We start from the raw sequence: 27,192 nt of genomic DNA, 5'->3' as shown, positions 1-27,192 counted from the left end.
GATTTTTCTACATTAATTCTAAGTACAAAAGCACAAACACACATACAAAAAAATATATATATCCACCAGGTAAATGGTCTGCTCAGTGATTCTATGCATCCACAAAACCACATTGATATTTTTGGGGAAAAAAAGTTAAGCCATAAAAAATGCAATTAGTTAAATATTTAGAGCTATTACAGCTGCTGACTATTAATTGAAGCCCTGGAATAAAAACACTGTGAACCATCTGATCTTACAGTACCACTTACATTTATGTGTTAATTAAATGTAATCCTTTTCCTGAATGGGAATGTCAGTAAAAAAAAAAAAGAGTAGGCCGAGAAAACCGATAGGCTGTGGATTGTTCTCACAAGCAACACCCATGCGCCTTTTATGTGGAATTCACTACTCACTCTTGTTGCTAATGACAGCAGTGAAAGCTATCTCATTTGACAAAAGTGTAATATTGCTTGTATTACATGACTGTTAATTATTGCTTGTATTACATGACTGTTAATGCCTCTTTCTTTCAGTCTGTCTCTCTTTCTGTTTTCCCTTACTGATTTTTTTTTTTTTAAGTTTTTCTTTTTTTTCTTTCACTCTCCTTCCCCCTGCATTTCTTTGGAGAGAGGGAGTAAAGAGAAAGAAACTTAATCCCTCTATTGAACAAGAGGTGGCCCCTGTGGTCAGGGGCTTTTTTTCATTTTCCTGTGTCAAAAAGCCCAATCTGCTTCTTATTCCAAAAGTCTAAAATACACTCGCACACTGATTTGATTCAAAATGTAATTTCAACTCAATTTTTTTTGTATAGCACAAATCACAATGCAATCATCTCAAGGCACTTTACATTGAAAGCCAACAAATCCCTTATGAGCAACAATTGGTGACAGTGCAGAGGATAAAGGAACCTCCAGCAGAACCAGGCTTGGTTTAGGTGGCCATTTGCCTCGACTTGTTGGGGTGAGTGGATCGAGGAGAGAGTAAAGAACAACAACAACAACAAACAAGTAAACAGTGTGCAGGTGGTGGGGCCAGTAACTGCACATCAGCAACGCTATACAAGTATAAGACCATTTACTAATTGAATATCCGACAAAAGACATGATACACAATAGCTGAACCGGTTCTGTTTACTACTTTTATGGACAGAATTTCTAGGTGCTGCCAGGGGCCGGAGGGAGTCTAGTTCGGGAACCACAGGATTGCATCTCTGCTTTATGCAGATGATGTTGTCCTGCTGGCCTCATTGAGCCAGGACCTTCAGCATGTGCTGGGGTGGTTTGCAGCCTAGTGCGAAGCAGCCTGGATGAGAATCAGCACCAAGTCCGAGGCAGTGGTTCGGCTGGAAAAATGTGGCTTGCACTCCAGGGGTCGGAGGAGAAATCCTGCCTTAAGTAGAGGAGTTTAAGTATCTCGGGCTCTCGTTCACGAGTAAGGGAAGAACGGAACAGGAGATTTACAGACGGATCGGTGCAGCAGCAATGCTGAAGGAGCTGAGTCGAAAGGTGAAGTTTTCGATTTACCAGTCAATCTACATTCCATCTCTCACCTATGGTCATGAGCTCTGGGTCATGACCAAAAGGACAAGATCTCGGATACAAGCGGCCGAAACGAGTTTCCTCCGCAGGGTGGCTGGGTGCTCCCTTAGAGATAAGGTGAGGAGCTTGGTCACCTGGGAGGAGCTTGTAGTCGAGAATATAAGGCAAAAAAAAACAAAAGCAAAATTTCTGGCAATAAACGTAACCCTTCCATTTTCCAACAGCAGCTGTCAGCTTTCCAACTTTTAGTAGTAGTCTGCCTTCACCCTCAGGCCAGAATTGCAGGCTTTTCTGCTTTCCTTTCACTGTTCTTCTATCACAACTGACCACAAAATGCCAGACAATTCTCTTTAGTTGTCGACCATGGAAAGCTGATTGCCATCCCCCTCCTCTGTTGTTGGGTGGCACAGTTAAGCCACTTAATATCAATATTCTCTTTGTTGTTTGAGATGAGGGGCAATTGCCCTGACTGTCAGAATAATTGCACACAGATATATATACACACATGCATTGACTTGCACACTGCAGCTCTGTAAAATACGAGAACTGGGACATACACAATGTACACGGATGAAATCCACACGCACGGAACAAATGAGCAGAATGGGGACATACAAAATGGGAGTCACACTCCTATTTGAATATAGAGTTAGTATGGGGGCACACAAAGAAAGGCTCCATTCTGCTGGACAATGTGACACACTCATGCAGAAAGCAACTACTACTCTGCTAAGTATGGCCTCCGGCTTGAGTGAGAGAGGTAGACAGACGGACAGAGGGATCGTTCTTCAGAATGATTGCTGTATCATTTTTTTGTTGAGGAAAACAGGATTTTCTGATCCTATCCGATATTAAAAAGTATGGGATATAAGACAAGATTAATCTTTTTCATCCCCAAAAGGAAATTCAGATAGTCTTTATAGTTAATTGATTTATCTTCATAATTTATCTATATGTATTTATATTTATTCCTCTTAATTTGTTTTACAATTACAATATTTTCTTTTTTCACTGGTTTTTTTTCAGTTTTGCTGCTTGGTTTTTTGCAGTCAACTTCAGTTTCAGTTCTGACACTGGGGTTTCATCTAACAATTATATTTTTACTGATTAATCTATCACTTTTTTCAGGTAATCAATCTAGTGATTACTTTTCCATTATTAATCTATCGTTTTAATTTTTCAATTACTATATCAATGAATTTACCTAAAATACATTTTATAGCCTTTCATTGATATTTCAATATTTTATTTAATCATCTTCTCTTTCAAACACATATAACAAAGTATGCACTGCAAGCCATTGTTCCCCAACAAAAAATAGCCCAGTCTTAATGGGTAATCAGTGTTGAATATTTGTTTTTTCAGTGTTTTGTTTTTTTTTTTTTTTTAAGTGTAGGCATCTTTAGTTCCAGCTCTGACACAAAACTCTCATGTGGGGAGGTGTTACAAGGCTAGGTCCTCACTGGTCAGCTTTTTGGGTTAGTGTTACAGGATAACATTTTCATTGGCTGGGTGTTTTGGGAGAGATCTGGACTGGCAATTGGAAGTGGTGTAACTGAAAATAGTTTCCCTTCAGTATTTTGAATGGTCATTCCCCCATTTGTAATAGAATAGACAATGACGTCGAACAGAAGTTTGATGTTTTCAAGATTTTTCTCGTCATTGCTAGTAATTTTAGTTTTGTTACCCACTGAATACACAGATATTGATTATATTATTTGATAAAAATAATCCTTTACAGTATTATAAAAGTACAGTATTGAAAAAAATGATTTTTATGTCACCTCTATAAAAATTACCCAAACTTTGTTCATAGAATCTCTAAGTTCGTGGTCCCCCTAGAGGCCTGGTGCACTTCCGTTCCATGAATATGCAGCATTTCTCTCTTGCATATGTTTTCGGTATTTGCAGTGTTTGGCCTGTGCAGTGTTTCTGTATTTACAGCGTTTGGCTGTTGCAGCGCATTTGCCCTTGTCGGCCACCGTAAGACTGGGAGTGACAATGACAGCACTTTAACCTGTTGGGCCTTGTGTCTGTGTTCTGTCTAAAACCAATCTTAGAAAAACAAAACACATTTCAAACAACAAGCAGTTAAATGGCCATTTATCAAAAACTCTACCACTAAAACCCACTGCAACAGCAGCCAAAGAACTGCAGAAATAAGTGTGAAATTATGAAGCGATGATTGTGAATTTTGTCTTACCTTACTTTGCTGTTTTCTGATCATAAGTTGTTTTCATATAAACAAAGCTTCTGCTATCGACTATTCCAGTGTTTTATGTTACATTGAAATGATTCCAATGAGAATCCATGGACATTCTGGCTTTTTGTAGGACTCTACCTGGGCTTTTGCGTCATTACGTTTGTTGAGGTTGTTTGCCTCCTGTGATTGCAAAGCTGTCTATTTGAAATTGGAGGCTATCCTTCATTTTTATAGGCTGTAAGCTTTCGAAAGAGGTGTCAATCATGCAAAACGATTGCAAATCAGCCAATGGGCTCTGGAGCTGTTGTTCTGCTTAACGCCCAGCGAGTGCCACGTAACAGGAAGCAATACTGTTACCTCTAAGAACATCCAGTAGAAATGCTTTTGAATTGTTCTGTATTTCTGCAATTGTTTGAATTATTTTTATGTTGTACACCAATCTGAGTTCAGGAGGCCGGCACCCCGGTTAGACTTTAAAATTTCCTTTTGGTTATTGTTTATAATTAGGGCTGGCTCAGGTTTGTAAAGAGCTTCTGCTGCCGCTCGGGAGAGCATCTGCTGCCAACTCCACAGAGCTGTTGCTCTTTGTAAACAAAGGCTCAAAGATTCACTCCTCTTCAAATAAGTTTGCTTTTTGGCCTTTCCACCACAAACATCTTTTCTAATCATATAGGCAATTTTAGCCAGCAGCCTGAAAGTCACAAGCTTGCTTTGCTAACCTTTAGACAACTACAACAAGGGAACATATATTCTTCAGTATGTGTGTTGTTCAGTGTATTGACACATGGCAGTGAATTTATTAGCTGATGGCTATTTCAGGTTCAATTTATAAGTGTCTGTCACTCCTTCCTGCATGCATAATTGGTTTAATAACAATTTTGTATTTTTTTTACAAATTAGGCTATAACATTGGAAAGACGAAAGATGAAGATAGAAATGAAGAATGAAGAACTGTTTCTCTCTCCATGTTGGCCTCTCTTGCAGCCTTTTCATCCCATGGTAAACCTAGTGTGCAGCACTGACTTGAGGATGTTCCTGTGTGCCCTATACGCTCCTGTGTGCACTGTGTATGGCCGGGTGTCCATGCCATGTCGCTCCCTCTGTCAGCGGACCAAAGACGAGTGCCAAAAACTCATGGAGATATTTGGGGTTGCCTGGCCAGATGACATGGAGTGTAGCAGGTGTGTGTAACCTTTTAAATGAATTCAGTACGCCAACACAGGTTGCTAAAGCCTCTCAGATAATACAGACAGTGATGCTGTGGTTGTTTTTCTATATATAATATACAGTGGGTACGGAAAGTATTCAGACCCCTTTAAATTTTTCCCTCTTTGCGTCATTGCAGCCATTTGCCAAAATCAAAAAAGTTCATTTTATTTCTCATTAATGTACACTCAGCACCCCATCTTGACAGAAAAAAAGCAGAAATGTATTATATAAGTATTATTTATATAATTATCTAAGTAATTATATAAGTATTCAGACCCTTTGCAGTGACACTCATATTTAACTCACATGCTGTCCATTTCTTCTGATCCTCCTTGAGATGGTTCTGCTCCTTCATTGGAGTCCAGCTGTGTTTAATTAAACTGATTGGACTTGATTAGGAAAGGCACACACCTGTCTATATAAGACCTTACAGCTCACAGTGCATGTCAGAGCAAATGAGAATCATGAGGTCAAAGGAACTGCCCAAAAAGCTCAGAGACAGAATTGTGGCAAGGCACAGATCTGGCCAAGGTTGCAAAAGAATTTCTACAGCACTCAAGGTTCCTAAGAGCACAGTGGCCTCCATAATCCTCAAATGGAAAAAGTTTGGGACGACCAGAACTCTTCCTAGACCTGACCGTCCAGCCAAACTGAGCAATCGTGGGAGAAGAGCCTTGGTGAGAGAGGTAAAGAAGAACCCAAAGGTCACTGTGACTGAGCTCCAGAGATGCAGTAGGGAGATGGGAGAAAGTTCCACAAAGTCAACTATCACTGCAGCCCTCCACCAGTCGGGGCTTTATGGCAGAGTGGCCCGACGGAAGCCTCTCCTCAGAGCAAGACACATGAAAGCCTGCATAGAGTTTGCCAAAAAACACATGAAGGACTCCCAGACTATGAGAAATAAAATTCTCTGGTCTGATGAGACCAAGATTGAACTTTTTGGCGTTAATTCTAAGTGGTATGTGTGGAGAAAACCAGGCACTGCTCATCTCCTGCCCAATACAATCCCTACAGTGAAACATGGTGGTGGGAGCATCATGTTGTGGGGGTGTTTTATAGCTGCAGGGACAGGACAACTGGTTGCAATTGAAGGAAAGATGAATGCGGCCAAGTACAGAGATATGCTGGAAGAAAACCTCTTCCAAAGTGCTCAGGACCTCAGACTGGGCCGAAGGTTCACCTTTCAACAGGACAATGACCCTAAGCACACAGCTAAAATAACAAAGGAGTGGCTTCGGAACAACTCTGTGACTGTTCTTGACTGGCCCAGCCAGAGCCCTGACCTAAACCCAATTGAGCATCTCTGGAGAGACCTGAAAATGGCTGCCCACCAACGTTCACCATCCAACCTGACAGAACTGGAGAGGATCTGCGAGGAAGAATGGCAGAGGATCCCCAAATCCAGGTGTGAAAAACTTGTTGCATCATTCCCAAGAAGACTCTTGGCTGTACTAGCTCAAAAGGGTGCTTCAACTCAATACTGAGCACAGGGTCTGAATACTTATGACCATGTGATATTTCAGTTTTTCTTTTTTAATAAATTTGCAAAAATTTCTACATTTCTGTTTGTTTCTGTCAAGATGGGGTGCTGAGTGTACATTAATGAGAAATAAAATGAACTTTTTTGATTTTGGCAAACGGCTGCAATGACACAAAGGGGTCTGAATACTTTCCGTACCCACTGTATATAATGTGTACTGTATGATTATTTAGGACTCAACCTGCAATTTTGAGCATAACTCAAAATGGCAGTTCCTCTTTATGCTTCTTCTTTTTGAACTCATGACAACTGCAGCTTTATCAAAACAGCCTACCTCTAAATTCAGTAGCTCGAGCACCCTCAAGAGGGTATAGAGCTGGTCCAGTGTTCCACAACCGGGACAAAAACCACATTGTTCCTCCTGGATCCGAGGTTCGACCACCAGCCAGATCCTCCTCTCCAGCACCCTGGCATAGACCTTCCCAGGGAGGCTGAGGAGTGTGATCCCTCTGTAGTTGGAACACACCCTCTGGTCCCCCTTCTTAAAAAGAGGGACCACCACCCCAGTCTGCCAATCCAGGGGTACTGTCCCCGATCAGCACGTGATACTGCACAGGCATGTCAGCCATGACAGCCCAAAAACATCCAGAGACATGAGGTACTCGGGGCAGATCTCATCCACCTTTGGTGCTTCGCCACAGAGGAGCTGCCGAACTACCTCAGTGACCTCGGCTTGGGTGATGCATGGATCAGCCTCCGAATCCCCAGCCCCTGCTTCCTTTATGAAAGATGTGTCAGCAGGGTTGAGGAGATCCTTGAAGTATTCCTTCCACCGTCCGACAATATCCCCAGTCGAGGTCAGCAGCTCCCCACCTCCACTGTAAACAGTGCAATGCTTCCCCCTCCTGAGGTGCCGGACAGTTTGCCAGAATGTCTTCGGGGCCAACCGGTAGTCCTTTTCCATGGCCTCACTGAATTCCTCCCATACTCGAGTTTTTGCCTCCGTCACTGCCGGGCCAAGCATGCTGCAGCCCAGACGGTACCCGTCAGCTGCTTCGGGAGTCCCACAAGCCAACCAGGCTCCGTAGGATTCCCTCTTCAGCTTGACGGCATCCCTTACCTCCGGTGTCCACAACTGGGTTCGGGGATTTCTGCCACAACAGGCACCCAAGACCTTACGGCCACAGCTCCTAGCCACTGCGTCAGCAATGGAGGTGGAAAGCATGGTCCATTCGGACTCATTGTCCCTAGCCTCCCTTGGGATCTGGTTGAAGCTCTTTCGGGGGTGGGAGTTAAAGACCTCTCTGACAGAGGATTCGGCCAAACGTTCCCAACAGACCCTCAACGTACGTTTGGGCCTGCCAAGTCTGTCCCGCTTTCTCCTCTGCCAGTGGATCCAACTCACCACTAGGTGGTGATCAGTTGACAGCTCTGCCCCTCTCCTCACCCGAGTGTCCAAGACATACGGCCGAAGGTCAGATGACACAACTACAAAGTCGATCATCGACCTGCGGCCTAGGGTGTCCTGGTGCCATGTGCGCTGATGGACACCCTTATGCTTGAACATGGTGTTCATTATGGACAAACTGTGACTAGCACAGAAGTCCAGAAGTCCTCCAGGTTTCACTGTTGCTGCCCACGTGAGCATTGAAGTCCCCCAACAGAATGATGGCGTCCCCAGTAGGAGCCCCCCCCCCCCAGTTTTCGGCCTATGGGCTGAAAACTCCAACACATGACGCTGAGCTGGGGAGCTGTGAGCAAGCCCGCACCAGCTCACTGCGAGCAACTCCAGAGTAGAAGAGAGTCCAGCCCCTCTCAAAGGAGTTGGGTTCCAGAGCCCAGGCTGTGCATGGTGGTGAGCCCGACTATCTCTAGTCGGTACCGCTCAACCTCCCGCACAAGCTCAGGCTCCTTCCCCCCCAGTGATGTGACATTCCATGTCCCTAGAGCCAGTTTCAGCATCCAGGGATTAGGTCGTCGAGGTCCCCGCCCTCGACCACTGCCCGATCCACAGAGCACCGGCCTCTTATGGATCCTCCTGCGGGTGGTGGGCCCACAGAAGGGCGGCCCCACGTCACTCTTTCGGGCTTTGCCCAACTGGGCACCATTGGGGGGGGGGGGCCCAGCTACCAGGCGCTCGCCACCGGGCCCCAACCCCAGACCTGGCTCCAGAGTGGGGTCTCGGCTTCGCCATACCAAGCAACGTCACGGTCCTTGCTGTTCTCTTCATAAGGGGAGTTTGAACCACTCTTGATCTGGTCTGTCACGTAGGACCTGTTTGCCTTGGGGAGGCCCTGCCAGGGGCATATAGCCCTGGACAACATAGCTCCTAGGATCATTCGGGCACTCAAACCCCTCCACCACGATAAGGTTCAAGGAGGGGTTCTTTCTTTTCTCACTTTCTACGTCTCAGTTTAACTCTGGCCATGTTGTACCTGTTTCTACACTCATTTTATGGGGTACACTTAGGTAAAATTAACCAGCCTTGCAATAAAATCCTACCTTCACAAAGCATATACTGTTCAGTTTATGTTAGAAGTGTTTTAGAGAGGTGTTGATTGGAGGCTGTAGTTTTTGATCTTACTAAATGAATTGAAATACACTATGAGGTATGTCTAATAATTTGCTCACCCATGTCATTAAGCACTTGGCAAAGTTGATCTCAGATTGAGCTACATGATCTGATCATTCTTTTTCCAGGTTCCCAGATTGTGATGAACCCTATCCTCGTGCAGAGGACTTGCTAACAGGCTCTGATCCCACTGACCAGTCATCCATGACAGTCCAGAGAGACTATGGTTTCTGGTGCCCCAGAGAGCTCAAGGTCGACCAAGAGCTGGGTTACACTTTTATGGGAAGAAAAGACTGTTCTGCTCCTTGTCCCTCAATGTTCTTCAATCAGCAGGAGCTGACCTTCATCCGATACTTCATTGGAGTCGTCTCCATTGTCTGCCTGTCTGCAACACTCTTCACCTTCCTAACATTTCTCATTGATGTTACCAGGTCTGAAAGGGTGAAAAGAAATCCAACCCTTAGCATGATTTATATTATTAAAAAAATCTAATATTAGGGGTGTGTAAACATTTCCTGTTTGCACAGTTTATATAGGAAGTTGTGGATGAATTGCATAAAAAATTTGAAAAAGCATAGAAAAATGTATTAAATTATTTAGAATGGAATGGAAAGAGAATTCACTATTAAATAAGTGATTGGTTTTTTTTTTTCTTCCTTTAGGTTTCGGTACCCCGAGCGACCAATCATCTTCTACGCTGTATGTTACGTCATGGTATCACTTGTGTTTTTCCTGGGGTTCCTGTTAGAAGACAGGGTAGCATGCAATACAGTTAGCCCAGCTGAGTTCAGAGCTTCAACCATAACACAAGGCTCACACAACAAGGTGAGAGCTTCAGTTCATTTCTATTCAGCGTTACTACACAAATTAATTAAACTCTAGCACCAATTCATCTGAATTTTCAGTGAAACATCACTTTCTGTGTACTCTTGCTTCAAATACTGTACACTCCCCCTTTTAGCTGTGTAGATGTATACTGCTTGCTGTTTCATACATTTATATGAAAATGTAAACCAAATGGATATGGTTAAAAACATCAAAAATCTTATAGATTCTGGTGAAGACATGATCAAAAGTTATTGCTCCCATTGTCCTGTCTCAGGCATGCACACTGTTCTTCATGGTCCTGTATTTCTTCACGATGGCCGGCAGCATGTGGTGGGTCATACTGACAATAACTTGGTTCCTGGCTGCTGTGCCTAAATGGGGCAGCGAGGCCATTGAGAAGAAAGCCCTCCTCTTCCATGCCATTGCCTGGGGTCTCCCAGGGGCCCTGACTGTCACCCTCTTGGCCCTGAACAAAATTGAAGGAGATGGGATCAGTGGAGTGTGTTTCATAGGGCTGTATGACATAGATGCCCTGAGGTGGTTTGTTCTGGCACCGCTCTGCCTCAACGTGGTGGTGAGTAGAGTCAGAAGATAAGTGAGTATGTGGGTGAAAGAAAGAAGTGATGAGTAGGATGGCAGGTTGGAAGAATGATTGAACAGATTCTTAGGAGAGTGAATGAAATGATAAAAGAATGCACTGTAGGCTGTAATTCTGGAGAGATGGAGAGGGTGTATTGTTAGTATTAATTAGATCTCTCAATCATGTATTTTTTTTATAAACAATTTAAGTTCAACTAAATCTGTCACTAAGTCTCATTTGTCTCTCTCTCTTCAGGTGGGTGTCTCTCTCCTGTTAGTGGGCATTGTGGCTCTGAACCGGGTGCGCATGGAGATCCCTCTAGAGAAGGAGAACCAGACCAAACTAGTCAAGTTCATGATCCGAATGGGAGTGTTCTCTGTGCTCTATCTTGTCCCCTTGTTGACTGTGATTGGGTGCTACCTGTACGAACACACATACCGGAGCCTCTGGGAGGCAACATGGATGGAGGCAAACTGCAGACACTATCACATCCCTTGCCCATACAAGGTACAGAGAGAGGAAAGTGAAAAAGTGTGTAAGACCATGTAATGTTGCTATGGTGCCATTGTGACTGAGTGGTTAGCACTGTTGCCTCACAGCAAGAAGGTTGTGGGTTTGTAATCCGGCCTTTCTGTGTGGAGTTTGCATGTTCTACCCATGCTTGCGTGGGTTTCCTCCCACAGTCCAAAAACATGTATGTAGGTTGATTGGTGACTCTAAATTGCCCATAGGAGTGAGTCTGAGTGTGTGTGGTTGTTTGTCTTTGTGTGTCTATATGTGGCCCTGTGATGGACTGGTGACCTATCCAGGGTGTACCCCTGCCTTCCATCCAAAAGAGAGCTGGGATAGGCTCCAGCAGATCCCTGTGACCCTGGTTAAGGAATAAGCGGGTTTAGAAAATGGATGGATGGATGTTGCTATGCTTGAGAGGAAAGTGAGAAAGTGTGTGAGACCATGCAATGTTGCTACGCTTATGCATCACTAATTAGAAGGGAAGTATGTCATTGGTAAAGATGTTTGACACTGAATACAAATACAGCCAGCAGTACTTCTGTCACAGCTGTCTGTCTTACAGGGAGCAACATGATTGATTAGTGCTTAGCACTGTTGCCTCACAGCAAGAAGGTCCCTGGTCCCTGCAGGGGCTTTTCTGTGCAGAGTTTGCATGCTCTCTCCATGCATGCATGGGTTTTCTCTGGGTACTCCGGTTTCCTCCCACAGTCCAAAAGACATTGTATCAGGTTAATTGGTGATTCTAAATTGCCCATAGGAGTGAGTGTGAGCGTGTGTGGTTGTCTGTCTCTATGTGGCCCTGTGATGGACTGGTGACCTGTCCCGGGTGTACAGGGGCTCCAGGGTGCAGTGTTATAATTAAATACTGGGCGTTACTACAACAGAAATAACCCAGCAGAGATGGTGTATATTTGAGTGAATGGTAGGTATTTGTGGAGAGGAGGGAGCAAAGTGCAGTATGCATCATTAGTTCAGCTAATGCAGCTCTCAGGACCAACTCCACACAAAGCTGCTGTCTCTGTTTTGTCTTTCTCTCTCTCAGCTGGTTCTCACACACTTAATCTTTCACTTCTTTCCCTCCCACCCCCCTGCTCTCCCTCTCTCGTTCTGTCGTGGTGTTTCTCTCTCAGGGCTTCAGGGCTTGCTCAGTCATGCTCTGCTGACTGTAGTCTATGAGGTCTTTGTAGCAGTTATGAAGAAAGGTGGGAGTGTGACTGTCTTTGACAGTCTGGTGCTAAATTAATAATCGAATGTAACAGTTAAATGTGCTTAGTGCATCACATACTGTAAATACATGGCAATGAAAGCTTTTTATTACTTTCACATATAAAATATAAGATGTGAAGTGTTTATGTTGCTGTTGCTCATGATCACAAAGGAGAGTTTTCTGAAAGTGGTTAGACTAGAGACGGCTAATTTGGGACAGACTAAAGAGAGATTGTGGAGACAGATACAAGTGCTTATGTTACTTGTTAATGTTCATGTGTGTAGCTGTATGTGTGAGAGCTTGTGAACTGAGACCACCTTAACATCTTTTTCTATCAGTGGAATTTCAATATTGCTACAGTATGGGCTATAATTAAAGATTCTGTGCACATTGTTCAAGTACAAATGACTTCATTTGTATGTAATTCACTGACCTAAATCTGAGGCATTCTGTCTGAGTGGGACAGAATAAAGCTAATTAATACTTAGCTATTCTATTGGCCCTTGGTTCTTACAAAAGTAAGAAACGCCTAAGCTGTCTAACAGCATGAGATGGCGTGAGTGCTATAATACCCAGTGAATAGTTTCTTTATATATTAATCTTTAATCTTAGTTTTAATGAGAAAGTCTGAAAAAATACTGAAATTGAAGGCCAATTGGAGTTGCATACTAAACTACAAAAACATACATTTGATTGCCTCTGTGAAATCAGTAACGTGATAACAATAGAAAAATATTAAACTGATTGTATTGGGTGTATTAGTTTGTTCACAAAAGCCTTGGCTATTTTTATAATTGTTAGGGTGCTGCTTTCTGCTCTGTGCTCTTGATAGCTCGTTTTAAATTTCAGAGCTCATTTTAAATTTCAGAAAGAAAAAAATTAAATAATGAAATAAATACTGTACATCTCACATTTAAATATGTAACTGCACATGCCCCAGATTTGCTCTCTGTTTCACTTCTGAAACTCATAGTTATTAGTTTGTTTCAAAATATGTAGAGTTCTGAGAAATGTTGGGGGAATTTCCATTGTATAAAATGAGAGTATGTCTCAAACTGTAGTCATGATTGACTGTGATCCCGCTTGACCTGCAGAACTGCTGTGACCTCCTGCCCCCTGGTGGAGGACACTGTATCCTGCACCAAAGATCAGTGTCCAACAGGAAGAAAGCAGCTGCAGCCGCTGTATATCAGCAGTTCAGCTGTTGGTTTATAAAAGGAGATTTCCAGCTTACTTCTCTTCGTCTTACTCTTTTCTGTCTCTGCTTTTCAATCCAATCAATTTATGGAGTTAATATTTGAACTATCTGTTCTTTTCAGGTGGAGCAGACCAGTCGACCAGTCTTGGTTTTGTTCTTAATTAAATACCTGATGATGCTGGTGGTGGGGATTCCCTCTGTTTTCTGGGTGGGCAGCAAGAAGACTTGTTTTGAGTGGGCCAGCTTCCTGCATGGACGTAGACACAAAGAGTAAGACGAGAGATACCTTTCGCATCTTTTCATTCCCATTCACACCAAATGCTTACTAGGGCACCGATGTCTTGATGTTGTTAAATTGAGTTTTTTCTCACTCCCTTAATAACAACAAACTACCACCTCTTCCTTCTGCTCCGCTGTTTCTTCTCTCCACCTCTTCTCTGTCTCTTCCACCACCCCATCCTTCTTTTCTTTGGACTCTTTTAATTACACTCTCTCCCTGCTTTCACCATGTCTCCTTCCTCTGTTGTTCATTTTGCTTTTCCCATTCTGTGCCTGCCACTCTGCCCGCCCCTTAAACTCTGGTCTTTCCACTGTATCGTCCCCTTGTCTCCTCCCCTAAACCTCCTGCATCTGCCTTCCTCATTTTTGTCTCTGCAGTAGTGGCGTAAATGAGTCTCGCCAGGTACTGCAAGAGCAGCCAGATTTTGCCCAGTCTTTGCTGCGTGAACCCAACACCCCCATTATTAGGAAATCCAGAGGAACATCAACTCAGGTAGGACAAACACTGCAGAGGTAAATCAGTTGCAGCAGCAATTATTGCTCTACAAGTAACAGGATATGGGTAAATTCAGTGATTTGACATCTCTTTGAGTCCTAATGTCAGTTTTTATTCAATTGTCCAGTGTATAACTGAATATTGGGGAATATCTAGTAATATAAGCATTTACAGTCCTGCCTAGAAGTTTACATACCCCAAAATTTGTGAAATATTGGCATTTTTGAAAAACATGATTGGTCATACTGAACTTTCCCAGATGGCACTGTTTCAAAGTTTACCTTTATTCTCAATACTGTGTATTGCCCCAAGACAGCTTGTAGTCTGATAGTTATGGATGAGGCCCTGAAGGTTCTCAAGTGGCAAAGCTGTATGTGGGTTTTAAGTGAACAAAACATTATCCACATAGGCTTCAGTAAAGTGTAAAAAATGTTGTGGACAAATTTGTGTTGAAGTGGGAAACGTTAGCAATTATAGTATCATCCTCCTGTAGGGTACCTCCACTCACGCCTCCTCCACACACTTGGCTGTCCTGGATGACCCTGATGAACCAATCAGAACTCACCACGGCCACCCTGCTTCCACCAGGAGTAAAGCCAGCAGTGTCCACAGCAAGGCCAGCTACCATGGCAGCTTGCGCCACACTCAAGATGAAAGGTAGAAGAGGAAATCTATAATGCTGTGCCCGTCCGCCTGTCAGATGACGTCAGTTGGTCTTTCTCTTCCTGCCTCTCATTTCTTTTTCCTCCCCTATCAGGAGTGATGCCTTGGTTTACAGAGGTGCAGAGGAGCGTAGTTTCCATGGCAGCATGTCACGTCTCAACCACCCACTTTCCTCTCACAGCAGCTGCCATCAGATCGACAGCCAGTCAAGGCACAGCAGCCGGCAAAATGTTTCTGAGGCCCCAGCTACATTCATCACCCATGGAACCATGGCAAGTGAGAGCCAGGTCACAGAGAACAATGGCACCAGTGCCTGAAACTTCACAGGAGCATATTGTGAGGATGCTGTTTAATGCCTTGTAAAGGTAAGATTGGCTCATATGCATCTGTTTAAGATGGAGAATGTACCAGTAAGTGCTGTAGTTGTTGGTGAGCAGTGTGGCTAAAGGCTAACACAATTCAGTCAATGAACTAAACTTTTAAATTCAGTTAGGTTTTACTGTAAGACGGACAAGTATGTTTATCTAATATTAACTTAACTTAACAGCAGTTTAACAACTCCAGAGAAATCAGTGACACCTCTCAAGACATTATTCAGGGAAAGCTCAAATTAGCACTGGAAAGTAAAGAGGAACTGACATGGAAAGAGAGGCCAGTGTCTGTTTTTGAGAAGAATGCTTAGATTCAATCTGTTTCCTATGCATGTACCCTGTATGATTCATCAGATCTGAATTTGAAAGTTGGACACCAGAATGATCTTGAGAGCAGCATCATTTGTCTTATGGTGGCATTAGTTCCAAATAATCATCTTGGAGGACCTACATGAGTATTGCTAAATATGTGAATACTGCAGAGTATTGCTTTTAACCCCCCCCCCCCCATGTCTGACATGAACCTTGACTTACTTCAGCTTGATCTGATTATTCCCAGTCTTTGCCTGTCATTAACTTCAGCTCTTAATGAATGCTGTTTATATTGGTGCGGCTTCAGAGGCTGACAAATATTAGCCTAATGTGAAATCATGGACCTCTCTGTGGTTAGTGACATATTTTTATACTGTGAATAGCGTCTGCTGCTGAAAGCTTCACAATGGCGAGTATGAGAGTTGTCATGTTTTAAACTTCATTCCTCCCCTTTTAAAAATGGCAACAGATAAAAGTGCTTCTGTTCTGAAATCTGTCACATCTGTGTATTTTTGGGAGAAAGTGCTTTTTTTGGTGTATGTCATTTTCACTGGTTTACTTGATATGTACTTAAACTGCTACTGTACATGGCCTGTAATTATATGTCCTTTTTTTTTTTTTAATGCAAACTTGCCTAAAGAGGTGGAGATGATTGGCAATCAAAGAAACATTCAATCATTGTGATTTCCATGTTCCCACATTTATTTTATCACATTTCAGGAATACTATAAATGTTGTCTTTCGGGACCCAATTAACCTACCTCACCTGTTCCTTCAGCCTTCCCTGTACATGCACACATACATTTGGTGCTTATGGAAACACAAAAAGTTAAACTCAGCACATAAAGTCATTTGGTAAGAAATTGTACTCATTTCTGAAGAATTTGAACTTCTGTAAAATTTAGCCCAAACTGGACATGCATTCTGCCTTTGTCCCTAATGCATACATCAGTAGGTTGTTTATAGTCCATGGTCTGCCTGCTCACAGCTGTGGTTTCGTGTTTTTCCAGTCTACCTCTTAATCCCATGTATCTAGCTCACTCTCTGCTGCTCCCTCCATCTGTCTATACCCGCTTTAAGTTTCATATGACCAGCAGCTTGTCTGTAGATAAAGTAGATACATTTTCTGTCCGGTGTGATGACTAAGCTGCCTCACACACGCCTTCTTGCCTCTCCTCCTGTAAATGTGCCCACGCTAATCTTTTTTTGGACCTACAGCGATTGTCTGTACCATTGCAAGTTAGGACTACTTACAACCACTTACCATTGTGCTTTTCCCACTGAATTAGCCTTTCAGTGAGAGATTGTAGTTGATATTACTGTATGTCATTAAACTCAACACAATGAGAGCAAAATCTCTCCTCTTCACCGATGAAATTATTCATTCTTATCAGGTCCCCACACACAGACATGAGGAAGAGACCTTTTGATTCTGATGTCTGCTGTGTAGCTTGAAAATATGACACATTATCAATGAAAGCTTAAAGACAATATTGTGAATTCTAAAACTTGAGTTGTATTTGCTGTTTAATTTATTTTCAGTTTTGGACTATAGATGCTTGTTTTACATGTAGTCTAATAAACTTTTTATAGACCTCAGTATTTCTCTGTCATCACTTTTGCATTACCACATCTGAGTACACTCCATTTTACAGAAAAAAAACAAAACATTGGTGGTCCTTCACAAAAGAAAGAGATCAAATTGTGTCAAATGACAAATGTGACCAATAATAATGTAGCAATAACATATAATACAAAGCTCAGAGAAAGCTGAAACAGCTACCTGCAAATGGCAATATCATCACCCTACTCACACTTCACACTAGAAATCTCTATGGTGTCATAAAATGAAGAATAACCATACACATTCATCTACCTGTAAAAATGGGCAAGCATTTAGTCAAGACCGGATTCCTGATCGTTCCCGTTTCACGCGGACAATGGCAGCAACATCTTGTTTGAGTGTGGAGACGCTCTGTTCCAGCTGTTCTGAGAAATGTCTCAGCAGACGACTGCGCTCATCCACAAACAGCTTGAGCCCCAACAGGTCAGACTCCTCCTGGAAACACACACAGCAGAAATTAGGAAGTGTCACCATAAAAATTAACTTCAACCATGCACAATGTTCCAGAGCTTAATAATAGTAATGGACTCTTCATTGTACTTAATGTATTACAGTGCATTTCCAAATGATCCCAAAAAAATCATTTTTAATTAGCAAAAATAGGAGGTGCCCAGATTTGTAAATTCCATTACTTAAAAATGGAATTGTCACATTTCTCCATGTGTATTAGTCCCTGTAAATACACAGTTAATTGTCAGTGGTTTTATATTAACAAAGCTGTATTATATTAATGCTTACTAACGCTGCAGACAGACATGGATACGTACACTGGGCCTGCGTCTGCACAGACGCTGCAGCTCACCCCTGGCCGAGGTCATACTGTGGTAGAAAACCTTGAGTGCACGAGCAAATTCTGCATCACAACTGGGACGCACAGGCCGAACTTGAACAATAGGAAAAGGGAATGTATCAGAAAGAACTAATTCTAATTCTTTTTTTTCAATTTTATGAATGTGAATATTTTGTCATTTGTCATAATTTTTATGTCCAACCTATGTTACTTTTGCAAGATTAAGTGTAGATCTGTTTTTAGTGAACTGATAAGAAAACTGACCCCACCCTTTGTGTGTGTATTTACCATTCCTGACTGTGCTGAGTTGTTCTCTCAGGCTATGATTTTCTTTCCTCAGTGACTCATTAACACTCTTTAGTTCCTGCAAGTTCTGCTGAAGTGCTCTGACTGAACAGCTGAGCTCTGCAGAATCTACAGTCTGCAACAAACACACAAACATGCACATCATGCATCATGATTGAAAATTTGGTTTTGATGAACCAATCAGTTTTTTCAGTTTTTTTTTCAAGAAATCAGCGTTTTGTATGTATAAGTGTTTTAGAAGCAGTCAACACCAAACTCACTGCAGTGTTTGTTGGGCCTGCCTCGTCGATGATAAAGATCCCCCCTGCAGTCATCCTCACTCCTTCCAGAGCTGAGGTCAAGTCTGAACAACCCTCTTGAGACAGAAATCCAAAATTTATAATAATGAATTTAACATAGTAATTTCTTGACACAAAGCTAAGCGCAAGATGAACCTCAGTTTTAAAAATTAAATCATAGTTCATTCTCAGCTGCTTGTGTGAAATGAGATAACACTGTAGAATGATGCTTTTGCAAGATGCAAAATATATTTGTTTAAAACTCTGACACAGTCGTTACAACTGGCACAGCAAGAAGCTTCTGGATGTGAACAAGATTTGAACCCAGGGCCTTTCTGTGTGGAGTTTGCATGTTCTCCCCTGCATGGGTTTTCGCTGGGTACTCCCACTTCCTCCCACATTTCGAACACATGCAGTTTGGGGTTATAGCAATTGGTGACTGTACAGTAAATTGCCTGTAGCTGTGAGTCTGTGCGTCAGCAGTCATATACTTGCAATCTTCAGCCCCATGAACCTAAATGCTAAAGTGGTATAGAGCATGAATGGATATTTCTTTCATATTTGCATATTTTGTGATACATTTTTACTTAAGCTTGTAAGATATATACTAAGTACATACCCACATCCTCACCCTACACCGCCTCACTTTGTGTTTCCCTCTAAAACTATCGACAGCATTGCTGAAATATCCATTTGTTTCGACTTGTTCACCTTGAAGGCCCCAGAGCTCCAGCACAATAGCACTGCTCTGCAGGTAGTCTAAAAGACGCTGGGAGGTGTGGAGGGAGGCGAAGTGGACTCTGTGATCCAACAGAGGGTTGACATTGTGCCACACAGCTGGAGTGTAAAGAGGCTGGCTGCAGTCAAATAACCGGAAACTAACAGAGGGAGAATAAAGGAGAAGTACAGTATTTCAGCTCAGACATACAGCAGTATTGATTTCTACTATGACACTTCACTCTCAACCTATTGCATCACAGAAAACATAGAGGCAAGAAAAACTAAAGGCACTCTTTACAATTTCCTGATTTTCTGCATAAATTGGTCATGAAATGTGATTTGATCTTTTCCAGTCAAATATCAACAAATATTTCTAAGCTGATAAAACACTAACAGTCATGATGTTTCATGTCTTTATTCAACACATCCATTAAACATACTAAGTGATGTGGTGAAAGTAATGGCAGCACTAGACTTCTGATGTCACTAAATCATCAGGTGATGGTAACTTTTAAGCTACTGTGAAAAAAAAACATCCTGTTTCAGTTTCACAGAAAATGACAAAAAGGTAAGAAAAATATTACATTTAAAATCTTTACTTTGACCATCAAGGTCGCTTGTAACCAAAAAATTTACTCTTTTCTTCACACTAATAAAATTCATTTTTGACCCTGCCAACATGTATCAACCCATATACCATGTAATAGTCTATGTTGACCTCCAGTTCTTGGGATATAATTTATTACAGAAATTCCCGTGTCCTTCCCTTCAAATCTCTTTGGTGTCTTCTATGGCTCGACACGTCACCCCGTACAGTATGTCTCACCCAATTTGAATCCCTCTGTTGCGGGCCTCTCTTATCCAGCGCAGACCGCAACATTGTTCCAAAGCCACCTGGAAGTCCAGTCGTCGACCCAGTAACTCAGACGGATCAATCAGGATGGCATCTTCACCCAGTGGGCTGGAAAGTGAACAAGACAATTTATTAATATAAAATTATAAAATCACTGAATTTTCTAAGATATAACTTCGTTTAAACATAGTGAATGACTAGGTTACGAAATGGGTTAGGGTGTTAGTGGTTATGGTTAAGGTTGGGATAAGTCTCCAGGAAATGAATGCAAGTCAATGTAATGTCCCAACAAAGGTCTGTGTGTGTCCTACAGTCCAGTGGTGCTGCAGGGAACCAGCTGTGCTTGCACAATAGCCTCCTCTGTACCCTCTGAGCCCAACACCTGCAAACAGATTATCAGTCATCACTCTGTAGTCACTTGCCATCTGAGTACTGTCAGGGGATCTGTGTTTGTACCTCTAGTTGCTCTTCCAGAGGGATTCGGAAAGCCAAAGGCTGAAGCCAAAGGTGAGCAGTGCCCAGGAGCAAAGGCTCCACTGGATCCCAAAATGGGTCTTTATCTCTGGGTAACGCAGATGTAGGCACCCCCTGAAAAATCAGAGTTCTGACTTTGATGTGTAAATCCATGGATGTTAGTTAGTGTTGACATTTTACAATTTCATTGCAGATGTTCGAAGTTGGACTCTCATTCCATCAAGTTATAATAACACGCATGTGGAGAATGACTTACAAGAAAAACAAAGCACTCTGAGATTACACTGATTATGTGATCATAAGCAGTGTTTCTTTTTTTCTATTTACTTACATTGTCTCCACTTTGTTCAGCCTGATGCTGCTGATAGACTTCTTCCATCAGAAATTTACGATTCACAAACTTAGGCTTCGACCACATCCACACCTGAGGTGGCAGTGTCAAAGTAGTTGAAATGTAGAAAAAAGAATTAGAGAAACTCAAACCTAAATTGAAACAGGAATTATAAAAGTGAATGGTACGAATGAGACCCAAAGACACAGAAAGGGAGACAGAAACCGACCTGTTTGCTTCCTACAGAGGTGACTTTGACAACAATCTCTTTCTCCAGATCATGACCACCTGAATCTGACAGCACCAAATTCTTGATCTCCAGCTTAAACTCCACCCCCTACATTCATGGGAGACAATAGATGTTTAGAACTTTTGAATACATAAAATATAATGGCAATAGGAACATCTTACCTCAAAGACAATAAGTTTTCAGAAAAACAGAGGATTACATTAGCAGTGTGTTACCTTGTTTAGCTCCTGGCTCATCTGGTTGGCTTCGGCTATCATAGGCATCAGTTTGATGTAGTCATAGAAAACAGCCAGCAGACTGGGGTCTGTCTGACTGGACCCAGCACTGGACTCACCTAAATGCAAACACATGAAAAAGTTTTGTCCAAAAAAAAAAGAATGTTCCTTTACTTGCAGCTACTGATCACCCCTCTCACCCAGGTGGATGCCCTCAGCAGCAGCCAGTTCAGACTGGAAGTAGTCATAGTCATAGCGACTCCAGTCATCCCCATCCCTCTCAGAGGGAAAACCAATGAACAGGTAGGTACAATTGGAACCAAAGATGAGACGGTCCTATGGGGAGACAAAGGAAATTATGAGACGTCTTGTGTGTGTATTTCAGCAGCAGCTCATGCAGTCATGTCATGACGTTTGTGTTGAGGCCCACCAGATGCTGTAACTCAGTTGTCTGGGACAGAGCATTACCATTGACAATGACCTTTGACCCTGGCAGTGGTGTAAGTGTTACTTGGCGCTTTTCATTCTTGAACACGGCATGACGTTCCTGGATCCTACCCATCACACACGCGCACACGTGCACACACGCACGCGCGCGCGCACACACACACACACACACAGAAGTGAGTGTGTATAAACTGAGATACAGAAAAACACAGACAAATCTAATAAACAATACTTGTATGTCAACATTACTAAACCTCTAGACAAGCCTGCAAGCTCATACCAGACATATAATTTCCTTTTCTTGCTTATTCTTAAAAATAGCCACAAGCCCCAAGCACCTGCAGCCTATCCCAGCATACACTAGGTGGAGTGAAGAAACAGAGAACCAGTCACATGAGAACTTACCCTAAGCCCTTGATAGAGATGGACCTTGGAGAGGAGTCGTACAGGCCAATGTCCCATTCACCTAGAACAGTAATAATGGTGGGTAATCAATGCACTAACACAAATAACCCATTATCTATACTCACTTATTCCTATTTAGGATCACAGGTATCTGCTGGAGCCTATCCCCAGCTCTCTTTGGGTGAAAGACAGTCCATCACAGGGCTACATACAGACAAACAACCTCACACACTCACACTAACTCATGGGAGGTTTAGAATCACCAATCAACCTGACATACATGTTTTTGGACTGTGGAAGGAAATCCACACAAGCACAGCGAGAACATGCAAACCCTGCCAGGTTTTGAACCAGGAACCTTCTTGCTGTGAGACAACAGTGCTAACCACTAAGCCTACCACTTTCTGGTTTTCACCATACCCAGTGCCTCTCTCAAAAACTGAATTAGAGTGAGACATTTATTCAGAACAAAGATGCAGATAAACACACCCTCTTGGATGAAAAGCTTGATGACCCCTGACAGCTGAGTGTCCTCGTTGATGTTCAGGATGTAGGGATGCATCTGTATCATCCTCCTCTCCTAACAGGGAGGGAGAAACAGAGATTATGAACAGCAGCTGAAAATAAGAAAAGACATTGAAAAGCTAAAAAAAAAATATCCACATGTGCAAAGTAGTAATTGTACTCCAAAACCTTACCAAGTAGATTTACATGGTGTTTGTGTGTTTTCTGAGGCTCATCTAAAACTCGTGCATGTGCATCTCTTAAGTATTTGTGTGTGTACCTGTGTGATGTTAGCATATTGCTGCTCCCAGTCCTTCAGCGCCTCCTGGAGGTGTTGTTCCCACATTGTCTGAATGGCTCTAATCTGAAGCTCATTGTGAGTCAGCAGCTGACGAAGCTCTTCTGAATATTCATGACATACATGTTCAGAGGACATGCATGTCATACCCTCTCCTGCTCAGTTCTTGTCTTTTCTAAGAATGATTCTTACTGGTCTCGTCACTAGCTTTGCGTCCCTCCTGGCCCAGCCGACTTAGTCGTTGCAGCAGCCTGGCGTTCTCAGCCTTCAGCTCTTTAATCAAGCGCTCAGTGGGGCTCTCATTAACCACAGCCCGATTCTGGATCCGCTTTGCCCTGAAGATACAGGGAAGGAGTGGGACAACAGGGGTGCAAATGGGTTCAGAGGAAAGGACTGAACAAGACAAAAGAAAAGACAAAGAAGAAAAAGGTCCAAAAAAAAAAAACGAGAGATGGCTAAGAAACTAGTAGTTTACACTGTGCTCTACCTCTCAGCATAGCGCAGGGTTGATAGAGACTCCTCATAGCATATATCAGCAGGGCTCAATGTGGCAATCTGGAAAAAAAAAGGTAAGGTAAACACTCACAAAGGGTTAGGTTTCTATAAAATGTTAAGGACAGCCCTGTTACCATAACAGTGCGACTGTTGCCACCCAGTGCAGACTGCAGCAACTTGGTGAGAACTGAGTCTCTGTAAGGAATATGGATGACCTTCTTACCCACTGCCACATCAGCAAGGGCACTGCAAGAGAGTAGGAGAGGATGTGGAAAATATGACCAAGCAAATAAAATACATTTAATTTAATTGCTGTCCAACCTGATGACATTGCCCAGGGTGGTGAGGCTCAGGTTAATAGCCATGCCCTCTTTGAGCCTGTCGGCCTCTGACCCAGTTGATCGCTGACGTTCACTGCCAGCCAGGTCCACTAGATTGATGTTGGACTGCTTTGTGATGTTCTCTTTAGAAAAGATCTGACAAGAGGTTGTATAAGACTTGAGGATATGCAGACACATTTCAAGGCACAGAGACACCCGTACAACTGGAGGCAAATGTGAATATGAATGGACAGAAATATTTGCAAAATACAGTACAAAAGTACTGTTTACCTGTTTAAGCTGGAGAATGATGATCATATGTGAGCGACTGCTATTGGCATTCATATGAGTGGTGGCAGTTGTTCGTGTCCTGATCCCCTGTTCCATCAATTGCTCCACCTAGAGGAACATTAGATCATGGAAAATGCTTTTTTTTTTTTTTTTTCTTTATAGGTTTCAAAATGAAACACAGTAAATGACATACAGAGATATATCTGAAATGTTCCCAAAAATCTTCTAAACTTATTTTTCTTCCTAAAGGTTCTAACAATTGTATGATTATAAAATTAACAGGAAACCCTTGATCAATACTCAGAAAACAAGGACAAGCAGACTTCTGAACAGTTTTGACCCTCAAGCCATCATCATACTGAATGCTGGCTTAAAATACAGTGAGTGAATGCCGTGTGTACATGTGTGAGGTCGTGTATGTGTGTGAGCATGGGCATGTATGGTTTCTGTAAATCTATGCAAGTAAGTGCAATAACCACAATATGTACAATGAGAAATGAAGTTCACAGTATGCCTTCATTGCACTATTGAGGAGTTTTGATCTTGCCTATTTATTTATTTTTAATTCTATTATTTCCTCTATTTCTTAGAGATGTCTTCACCTTGTGCCTAGAAATTTTGTTGTTTTATATACAATGACAATAAAAGCAACTCTATTCTATGCTATTCTATTCCATTCAATACACTTTGCATTTATTGTTGTTATTACGTAACTTGGAAACATAAATAAAATGAATCAACTGGGGATTCTGCGCTCTAAAGACACAGTTAACTATAACATCCAATGCAATGCAATATAAACTGATTTCTTTTCAGTCATTTCAGTATCTAGATTCCTCACTGTCCATATATACTTTTGATCTCTTTCTTAACCTGAGGTGCACTGTCACATGGTATTGTGCGGAGACCCTCCACATAGAAGCCTCTTTGCTGCTCCTCTCTAACTCGGAGCCCGCCTGCGGTACGGGACCCCCGGGACAGCAGGTCAACCACCTGGACAGAGAGGAGAGAACAAAAATATTACAACAAGAAGAAGGGAACACAAAGATGTCATTCCAGAGAAAGAAAAGGTAGACAGATCTAAAACAAAAAACAAAAAGTGAACAATGAGAAAATTTCACAAGAAGCAAAGTAGCTACTTGTTACCTGCTCATTGTAGATTTCCAGCATACTGAAAAAGGCCTGTGTAGACATAAACAAATACATTTAAAAGAATTTCCATCTCCAACCACCACACTCCTGAACAGGACACTATGAGGACACTATGAGGTCAAATGGTGATGTCCATTACAGAACAGGGGACCCAATACATTCACTTTTTTTTTTTTTTTACCTGACACTGTCTTGTTTCCTGGTTTTCTCTAATCGCCTGGAAGAGTTGGTCACAGAGTTTAGGCACAAGGCCTTTATTAGGCCCATAGCCCATCATTGAGTAACTCTTCCCAGAGCCAGTTTGCCCGTAGGCCAACAGTGTGGCATTGTAACCCTGCAGACAGTGTTTCAGGACTGAGTATCCATGTCAACAAAGGCACACAGACATAAACACGTTTGGGTGCGCAAACAGCCAAATGTCATAATATAAATAAGACTACTTAGTTCAGCATTGATTGATCACTACCTGCAGTGCGTTTACCAATATTCCTTCTCCCAGATCCCTGAAGACACTGTCCTGGGAACAGAAAAGATTCTGTGACCTTCAAAACATATGTATGGACCTTGACACCCAGTCTTGTCAAAGTGAAACACCACCACTCACCTCTCATTACAGGTTCCTTTTTTAATCAACAGCCTAGTCTGTATTTTTGTAATTCTACAATGTTTTGCTCTCATTCTACAGTGGCCACTATGTTCTGGTGGTTATAATGACTGAACTATTTCTTAGCCTGTTCTGCTGTGATAGCTTGAAGCAGACCTGATCGGCGTATCGTGAGCCCAGCTCTTCAGGAACGTACAGGCCGCTGTGGTCTCGCATGAAGCCACTGTGTGACCAGTAGGCATAGTCGAAGCAGAACGAGCGACAGTTCTGAGAGTCCCGTGGGTCTTGAATGGTGATAGAGCTCGACACCATGGAGACAACACAGCAGCTGCCTGCATCTCTTTCTCTCTGAACGGTGGAAGGAAATGGAAGAGGATGAGTGGAGAGTACAAGGCCACGGAGGGGACACTTCATTACCACATTTAAATTTGATTTTGAGGAAGATATGAGGCTGGGAAGAAGGCCACAATGACAAAACATACAACACTAGAGGTGGTTATTATTATCCTTCAAGCTTAGGTCCTCTACCAGAGGCCTGGGAGCTTGAGGGTCCTGCGGAGTATGCACGGAGGGCTTCACCTCAAATCCACCATCCTGAGACTGTACACAAGTGTAAGGAAGGAGGCCACAGACTAGTGAGCATCAGAATCACTATCCAGGATGAAACAGTTAAGATCCATAAGTACATTAGGAAGATGGCCCCAAGTGATGGTGTGCTTAGGAAGCAGAAACCCCAGGAAATGGGGGGACATCATGGGAGGACAAACCCCTGACCGGACATAGTGGTGGACAAACAGGAGAACAAGGCTGTAGTGATGTAGCCCTGCCAAGTGACGGCAACATCAGAGAGAAGGAACATGAGAAATTCGAGATATACCAAGGTCGAAAAGAAGAGCTAGAAAAGATGTGGAAAGTGAAGGTAACAGTGGTCCCGTCGTAATCGGAACACTCGAGGTGAGTGGGAAATTTCTTTTTGAAGAGAGATTAAGATATATACTTTGCAAAAACCAGGTAAACAGAAATATTATAAAATACATACTATTTACAAATGACCATTATTAGCACATATTCTACTAAATGACTGAACACTGACCTTGTTGAATGGTCGGACTCTGGCGGCCACTTTGACGCAGTCCTTGCTGTGCATGTCTGAGACTTTAGCCCTCATGGTGCAACAGGCAGATATCAACACAGGGAACTAGCAAATTGAGTGATGGACTCCCTCGCACAGAACTGCATCAAATTACACGCCGACACAACCAGGGCATTGTAACAGGCTGTTGGTGAAAATAGGCGGTTACAAATGCCTCAAGGTTTTACTGAATATGTGATGAGGTGAAAAGTTTGCTTGTAGAAATGTGGATATGACCCTCAACACTTCAGTATAAACTAGGAAAAAAAAAA

At 42.5% G+C, this 27,192-nt stretch overlaps 2 protein-coding genes across 4 annotated transcripts in view; one reads left to right on the top strand and one right to left on the bottom strand.

The window, feature by feature from the left end:
* LOC113122103 (frizzled-3-like) overlaps positions 1–17,030 on the top strand; it is a 33,672-nt gene extending 16,642 nt beyond the window's left edge. For all 3 annotated transcript variants that reach the window (XM_026293076.1, XM_026293078.1, XM_026293077.1), the window contains exons 3-11: positions 4,708–4,904; positions 9,113–9,415; positions 9,647–9,809; positions 10,087–10,386; positions 10,648–10,899; positions 13,432–13,580; positions 13,968–14,082; positions 14,579–14,742; positions 14,843–17,030. In XM_026293076.1, the coding sequence (XP_026148861.1) occupies positions 4,708–4,904; positions 9,113–9,415; positions 9,647–9,809; positions 10,087–10,386; positions 10,648–10,899; positions 13,432–13,580; positions 13,968–14,082; positions 14,579–14,742; positions 14,843–15,065 (1,866 nt within the window). In that variant the 3' untranslated portion in view covers positions 15,066–17,030. The remainder of the gene's footprint in view (positions 1–4,707; positions 4,905–9,112; positions 9,416–9,646; positions 9,810–10,086; positions 10,387–10,647; positions 10,900–13,431; positions 13,581–13,967; positions 14,083–14,578; positions 14,743–14,842) is intronic.
* A 126-nt stretch (positions 17,031–17,156) lies between these two features.
* On the bottom strand, positions 17,157–26,956 carry kif28 (kinesin family member 28). Its single transcript, XM_026293073.1, has 27 exons — positions 26,882–26,956; positions 25,945–26,136; positions 25,651–25,701; positions 25,366–25,518; positions 25,179–25,214; positions 24,906–25,025; positions 24,033–24,140; positions 23,743–23,897; positions 23,556–23,667; positions 23,414–23,481; positions 23,119–23,261; positions 22,909–23,030; positions 22,614–22,704; positions 22,125–22,185; positions 21,703–21,826; positions 21,473–21,608; positions 21,273–21,391; positions 21,037–21,144; positions 20,808–20,900; positions 20,459–20,590; positions 20,314–20,384; positions 19,976–20,110; positions 19,141–19,307; positions 18,412–18,506; positions 18,134–18,266; positions 17,823–17,938; positions 17,157–17,490 (listed from the first exon to the last, which is right to left on the bottom strand). Exons 1-27 carry the CDS (start codon positions 26,954–26,956, stop codon positions 17,332–17,334), a joined length of 3,075 nt encoding a protein of 1,024 aa, XP_026148858.1. The 3' UTR covers positions 17,157–17,331.
* Positions 26,957–27,192: the final 236 nt, after the last annotated feature.

Source organism: Mastacembelus armatus, chromosome 3 (genome assembly GCF_900324485.2).
Source record: "Mastacembelus armatus chromosome 3, fMasArm1.2, whole genome shotgun sequence".
NCBI classification, from domain to species: Eukaryota; Metazoa; Chordata; class Actinopteri; order Synbranchiformes; family Mastacembelidae; genus Mastacembelus; species Mastacembelus armatus.
This window is presented reverse-complemented; position numbering and strand designations above follow the sequence as displayed.